Here is a 7,429-nt window from a genome sequence, read left to right as displayed (position 1 = left end):
CCCTTTACTAACACTCTTTCATGAACAATAAAAATTGCTGTTGTTCATTGGAAGTCTGTATCCATAAAGTATTTCAGTTGTGCCTGAACACAGAATCTCCTCATCATGGGAAATAACACCTCCTCTCCCTCATGTAACTTTCACTACACTAACAGCCTTGGGAACTTGCACATCTTGATTTATTCCAGGAGTTAGGAGGTTAAACAAAGGAAGAGCTTTTCCTTGGCTGTGGGATCCTGGGGGATTTGAGTTAGACAGATTGTAAAGAACCGTAGCATTTTACCTCACTCTCCAAGACGTGAGAAGCAGGACTGCATGCTAAGCTAGAACGGGTGTGTGGAGCAGAGCACAAGAGCAGCACCCCTGAGATGGACCAACACCTCTGTATGCTGTTTGCAATAGAAGGAATGGCAAGCACAGCCTTTCCAGCCATGTATTTTACATGTGCTGTGCTAAAACTCACGGCATGTGTGCTGTCAGATCAAAAAGCAAATCCCACAATTAAACCGATTAGGGAAATGAAATAAACAGGGGTAAGAGAACTGAAGATCCTGGATCTTTATTTAGCCATCAAATAAATGTATTTGGCAATAAACTAGGAGCTTTCCATTAACAGTCTCAGAAGGGCTGAAGGACTAAGAGCAAAGCCCTTCATCAGAGACAGCCTGAATTAGTAAAGATCTAAGGGAGTTCTCAAGACATGTTTTGAATTTCAAAAATAACCATACCTTACTGAAGTTGCTCCTTGATACTCTGCTTACATTCTGTGCTCTGATAAGAGTGTAACGCTGAGTTACCACCAAAACAGGGATCATCATCTTTGGAAGAGCTCTTGTTCAGAGTGTCCTGAGGACGAAAAGGACGTCAGGAGAGGGAAGTTTATGTCGCTGATCTTCGAAGCTACCTGAAATATTAATGAAAATAGGAGATGTCAAGTAAAACAGCATGCCTGCTCTGGACAGCAGCTTCTGTAGGAAGTTTGGAGGAGATCTGTCCCAGCACCACTGAGCGAGTGTGATCTTTTGGTCTTTGTTGTTGACAGCTACAATTAGGGCTGGGGCACTGACTGTTGAATCAGGTCCTCCAGGCACACATGGGCACACTCCTGCCCTGTCACTGGTTCTCATGGTCTAAGTTACACAGCAACACAGCAACAAAGCAAAATGCTAAGGAGATCCTACTGATGGGATGTAGTGAAGGCAGACCCCTCCAAGAAGGATGGCAGTGCCGGCTGGAGCTAGTCCTCAATTAAACAGCCTGACAAGAGAGAGATTTTTGGATTTTTTTACTGAGCATAAGCTCAATAAACGCAGCAGCTGTTGTCTTTACTTCTGCAGCCCTTTAAATAAATACGCAACCGTCTCTTTTGTTCTAGGTGGAATACTTCCCCCCCAAACACACCCAAATCCCCGCTCTCTCGCTGGGACAGCCCCCCTGCCAAGCCCACATCCCACCGCTCCACCGCGCATCCCTCCCCCCGCAGCCGGCCGGCGCCGAGCGGGGCGGAGCCGCATCCCGGGGCTGTGAGCATCGCTCCACCCGCCGGGCTCTCTGCGGGAAGCGGGGAGGGAGGCTGCGGCGATCCGCCCGGTCCATCCCGTCCCCACTTTCCGCCCCGTCCCGCCTCCTCTCGGCATGCGGAGGCCTCCACCGCCCGCGCCTCTAAACTTTCGACGCTGCCCCATCGCCGTGGAGGAGTGAGTCGCCGCGGTGAGTGTGCCAGGGGAGGGGACCGGGACGGGCAGAGGGAGGTGAAAATGGGGCTCCGAGAGCGCGCCCGGAGTGGATGCGGTGGGAGCCGAAGGGAGGCGGGATCCTCACCTGTCCCCGCCGCAGCGACTCCAGGGCTGCCCCGGTGCTGAGCAGCCGCCGTGCCCGGAGCGCTGCCTGCCTGTGCCATCACGTAGGTGGTCGCCCTTTCTGCTCGGTTGTCGGAACCGTTAGAAATCTTCCGCCCGTCTTCCTCTGCCGAAAGTTGGATGCTATTTGATGCCCACCCCCGAGGGAGGGTCTGGAAGAAAGTGGGGGGAAACATAGCTCTCAGTGCGGTGGGTGTGCAAATAAATACCATCTAATGGAGCGTTTACGCTGAGAAGGAAGGTCTTGTCAAACGCTGTCTGATCTTCCTCAGGCTTTCCTGTGCGAGGTCAGCAGCTTTTTTCCACTGAACTGTCCCACTGGCAATGCCAGACTTGCCCATTTCATTTCATCTCTTCCTTACTCCTCAGCTCATCTCGGCTGGAGACCCCAGCGGTCCCTCTTCCCTTCCTCTGCTTTGTCACATCGACAAGACCAAAACGCCTTTCATCAGCCCAGACAGGGCAGTAACAAACAGAATAAAAGTGGTGCAACAAAAGAAGGCTTTGCTAAATAACAGATTTGAAGTAGGAATCATGAGAATTCAGAGATGAGAGAAAATAGCAAAAATGTTTTGGGGAAGAAAGAGAAGCTATCTTCTTTTTTATTTTTTTGGCTGAGATCCCTCATCTTCTGTGGCTCTGTAGAACAGAAGAGAAAACTAGAAATTTGCCTTCCCTTTCACCCTATTACTACATTGCTACTTTACTAAGTGTGTAAATATGCCCGGGTTTGTTTTTGAAATGAAAAAAAAAAAATGATGGGGTCTTGGAGCACCTGATGGTTCTGGGACCTCTCTGCTTTATCTCTGCTTTACTAATATAAGTATGCAAGCATAATTCTTGAGTGCAGATACTCAGGTTGAAGGAAAAAGCTCAGATGAGTTCTGAACATCTGCATTGTTTTGGCTGTGCAAATTTTCAGGGATCTCTTACTTCGACCTGGTGGACTAACTGTGTATTGATAAGGAATTCCATCCTGCTTCCCTTGCTTAGGCATGTTAGTTGGCAACTGATTACATTGCTCAAAACTGAGGGGCAAGCTTCAGACAAACAGCTGCACATCTCAGCTGTCTACCTCACCATGCTGCACATCTCAGTCTGCACTGTTCATTAATTGTACAGAAATGGGAAAGAAAGAAAGAAAGAAAGAAAGAAAGAAAGAAAGAAAGAAAGAAAGAAAGAAAGAAAGAAAGAAAGAAAGAAAGAAAGAAAGAAAGAAAGAAAGAAAGAAAGAAAGAAAGAAGAAAGACAGAGAGAAAGAAAGAAAGAAAGAAAGAAAGAAAGAAAGAAAGAAAGAAAGAAAGAAAGAAAGAAAGAAAGAAAGAGAAAGACAGAGAGAAAGAAAGAAAGAAAGAAAGAAAGAAAGAAAGAAAGAAAGAAAGAAAGAAAGAAAGAAAGAAAGAAAGAAAGAAAGAAAGAAAGAAAGAAAGAAAGAAAGAAAGAAAGAAAGAAAGAAAGAAAGAAAGGAAGAAAGAAAGAAAGAAAGGAAGAAAGAAAGGAAGAAAGATTAAAAGGCTTGCATTGAGAAATTCTTTGGGATGTTGTGTGGTATGAAAGCAAAACACAAAGGGCTCAGTCACCTGCTGGCAGGCAGTGCTTGTTTCTGGCTGTAGTAGCCAGTCACAGCGTGTACACGTACAGCAACTTGGATAGGAAATCACACCTAGCGAGGTCACTGATACATGTCTGTGGGGACACAGGTAGGAATGGAGATCTGCAGTGAAATGGATGTGATTTTAAATCATGATGATCACAAATAAAAAAAGCCACAAGAAACCACAGGTTCTAACAGCAAGAATGTCTCTTTAGGCAGACCTGAAATCAAGGTGGAACCATATGTAACACCTGATGACAAGAAAGTGACATTACTTCTCCACTCTTGCTTTCCTTAGGGCAAGTATGAAGGGGAAAGTTGAGCACGCACTCAGCTTTGGCTTTACCCTCAGTGGCAGCCAGTGTTGTTTTCTCTGTAAGCCCACTGTGCACTGACATTTTCTTACTTAGTATTTTCAGAGGTCAAGCCATAGAGCGTCCACTTTCACAATGTTCCCTTACCACGTCACCTGAGATTTGGACAGTCTGCATGAGAACAGGCACATTTCATATAGGGTTGACGTCCAAATGAGAAATAGACTGTAAAACATCTGTTTGTCCATTTATACCTACTGAAGTATTAGGGAAGTATAGATTACTGAGCAGAATTTGTCTCAGCCTGTGTGGGGAAGCCAACAAAATGTATTTTGATGCCAGTGATGAAATTATCACTGACATTAGGAAGAGAATGATTTGCAGTTCTCTGACACTAACCTATAAACCTGTAAGAATTTGGTAAGAAACACTTTTCATTAAGGAAAAGCTGTAATATTGTTATGCTAATAACAGTGTGAGTGGTGCCATTCCATGTAGCATACCATAGGTATTAGTGGAAGTTTTGTGCTAAATCACTACTAGTCTTAGGTAGTGGTTTCTGAAAAGGGATATGCTGCCCAGCTGGATCTTAATCCTGCTGCATTTACTTAGGCAAACTTTGTCTTTGAAATACTTCTGAAATCTGTCCCAATTTTCAGGAGTCATGCCTGAATAATATTACAGGGTTGAGCTTGAATTGTAAGGCCAATGGAATTTAAACGTATTAAGACAGATCTTCTCTTAATCCCAGGATGTAGAACTTAGGTTAGAGGAAGAAAGTGCTCTACCTGTAGCTCATTACTTTTTGTCTTAGCCACCACAGACTGATTTATCCACGTGTTCTTGTGTTGTTCTGATTTTCAGGGACAGTACTATTGGTGCTGAAAAGATGGGACCCCTGGAAGCAATGGGTGAAGAAAACCAGACAGATGAAGTGAAGGTGGAGTTGTTCACCAAGCTGTACTTGCCAAGATACACCACACCACTCAACGAACTGGCTCTTGACCCCAAACCAGAACTGAAGGACAGCACAACGCTAGTTGAGGTGCAGATAATCCTCATCTTTGCTTACTGTTCCATCATCCTGTTGGGGGTGGTCGGGAACTCTCTTGTGATCCACGTGATCATCAAGTTCAAAAGCATGCGCACAGTGACCAACTTCTTCATTGCCAACCTGGCCGTGGCTGATCTGCTGGTGAATACATTGTGTTTGCCTTTCACTTTAGTTTACACGCTATTGGGCGAGTGGAAACTGGGCCCAGTCTTGTGCCACTTGGTGCCTTATGCCCAAGCTCTTGCTGTGCATGTGTCTACTGTTACACTGACTGTGATTGCCTTGGATCGGCATCGCTGTATTGTCTATCACTTGGAAAGCAAAATCTCTAAGCGTATCAGCTTCCTGATTATAGGAGTTGCCTGGGCAGTCAGTGCCCTGTTGGCAAGCCCTCTGGCCATCTTCCGCGAGTACTCGCTGATTGAGATCATTCCTGACTTCAAGATTGTGGTCTGCTCTGAGAAGTGGCCAGGAGAGGGGCAGCTTAACTATGGTACCATCTACAGTGTCTCCATGCTTCTGATCCAGTATGTGCTGCCTCTCTCTGTCATCTCCTACGCCTACACCCGCATTTGGACCAAGCTCAAGAACCACGTTAGTCCTGGGGCAGGAAATGACCACTACCACCAGCGGCGTCAGAAAACCACCAAGATGCTAGTGTGCGTGGTTGTTGTGTTCGCTGTCAGTTGGCTGCCATTCCACACCTTCCAGCTAGTCAGTGATATTGACAGTCAGGTGTTGGACCTGAAAGAGTATAAACTGATCTACACGGTGTTTCATGTCATTGCCATGTGCTCAACGTTTGCTAACCCCCTTCTCTATGGCTGGATGAATAACAATTACAGGACGGCCTTTCTCACAGCTTTTCAGTGTGAGCAGCGGCTAGACTCCATCCACCCTGAGGTGTCAGCAGCTTTCAAAGCCAGGAAGAAACTGGAAGCAAAGAGGAGTCAGTTCCCTGGAGACTCTTTCACACAACCTACTAATGTCTAAGATTCCTGATTTTATAGAAGAAATGCACATGTTGTGGACAAAGTAATAAATCCATTCTGACACATGCATTTTTAATGCATAGTTTTACTCATAAAAGGTGAAAGAAAAGTAACAGGCAAGTCAAGGCAGGTGATGTGATTTGAGGGGAGTAGGTTGGCACCATGGGATGTAACTCCAAGGAAATACGAGATGTTTTGTTTGTGGCTGTCTCTAATATGGTAAGAGACCATCTCATCCCTCCCATCTCTGCTTGACAAGCCTAAATGACAAAGGTACAGTTTGCTGCTTTGGCTATAGGAGAGTAAATGGCTGATTTGGAGCACGGGAATACTGCTGATGGCAGTGGGCAACTTGTATATTGCATGTAGAGACCAAGGAGAATAGAAGTCTCCTGGAAAAATGAAGCCTGCCTGGGGAAAATGGGCTGGGCTGGTAAAGCTCAAACTTTTCAGCCACTTTTTCTCCTACAGGGACCCTTTGTGGAGATAAAGAAAATAGAAAGAGAGATACGGTACTGTTTTTGACTCGCACTGAGGCACTTCAAAACGGAATATTCTGAATGGATTAGGGGAAAGAAAGAGAGAAAAGTCAAAAATACCCGATTTGGCATGAAGAAAGGTAAAGGTGGGTTTGGGTCAATCAAATGGGGCAAAAAGTCATTCTTTAAGAATTGGCTGTGGTTATGCTGGTGAGAAAAATTGCAAGCTTGGGACCTGATCACTCATTCCTTGCAGATCCCTACCTTTAATTCCACATTTGGAAGAGCTCACAAACACAGAGCTTTAAAGTGGCATTTGAGGGAGGAGACGCAGGCTCAGGTCTTCTATGAGCACTTCATAAACCGCCAATATTTTAATTTTCAAGACCTGCTTAAATGTCTGACGTGTTATTAACTCCACAGGCTTTGAATTGTTCCTGCTTTTTCCCTGTGTAATAAAACAGCAGATAATTTTGATCCTTTGGAAAGGCTACTAAATGGTAATGTATTTTTCCTTATTGTAGTTTTGTGTCACACATTAATCTCATCTTGGAGCTTTTTCCATCTTTAGCTTTAGTAAAAATTAAGAGCATATGAATGAGTGTAACCTAATAACAGTATGCTAGGTTTATGCGATAACTTATCAGTTATTCTGCATGCTGTAGTTAATAGTTAAATTCCTTTTTTGCTCAGGTATAAAATTTTAATCTGTTTACTGTGCTGTACACAGCAATGTTCAACTCTTCTGTGTCTTTGTTTAGCCTCTTTGAACTCATTAAAAGAGACGAAGAAAATTTCAATCCGTATTTATTCCAAGCTGCTTATCAAGAATAAAAATAAGCGTGATAGTTTCACTTGGAGTCTCTTTCCGCAGCTAGATTTCAGCTGCCTGTTTTTTCTTTTTTTTCCCCCCAATTTTTGGGTGTTCCTAGATTTGCTGTGCTCTCTCAGAAATTTAAAAACATCAGAACTCCACTACTGAAGTGTTAGCACTGTAGAAGCATCAGGTATTTATCAAGTGGAGAAATTCAGCTTTACGTATGCAATATCTTGGCACCATCCTTTAAAAATCCATGAAATCATTTGGACTTGGATTTTTCATGAACAGAGAAGGGAGGTCTAGAGAATTAGCTAGTG

The 7,429-nt window shown here is 44.3% G+C and overlaps 1 protein-coding gene across 1 annotated transcript; it reads left to right on the top strand.

The window, feature by feature from the left end:
• Positions 1-4,656: 4,656 nt before the first annotated feature.
• Positions 4,657-5,992, top strand: NPY2R (neuropeptide Y receptor Y2). Its single transcript, XM_065736052.1, has one exon. The coding sequence runs from the start codon at positions 4,657-4,659 to the stop codon at positions 5,812-5,814; it is 1,158 nt and encodes a 385-aa protein (XP_065592124.1). The 3' UTR covers positions 5,815-5,992.
• The last annotated feature ends 1,437 nt before the right edge of the window (positions 5,993-7,429 follow it).

Source organism: Cyrtonyx montezumae, unplaced genomic scaffold (assembly GCF_038088225.1).
Source record: "Cyrtonyx montezumae isolate F1298 unplaced genomic scaffold, pur_monq_1.0 scaffold_2, whole genome shotgun sequence".
NCBI lineage: Eukaryota > Metazoa > Chordata > Aves > Galliformes > Odontophoridae > Cyrtonyx > Cyrtonyx montezumae.
This window is presented reverse-complemented; position numbering and strand designations above follow the sequence as displayed.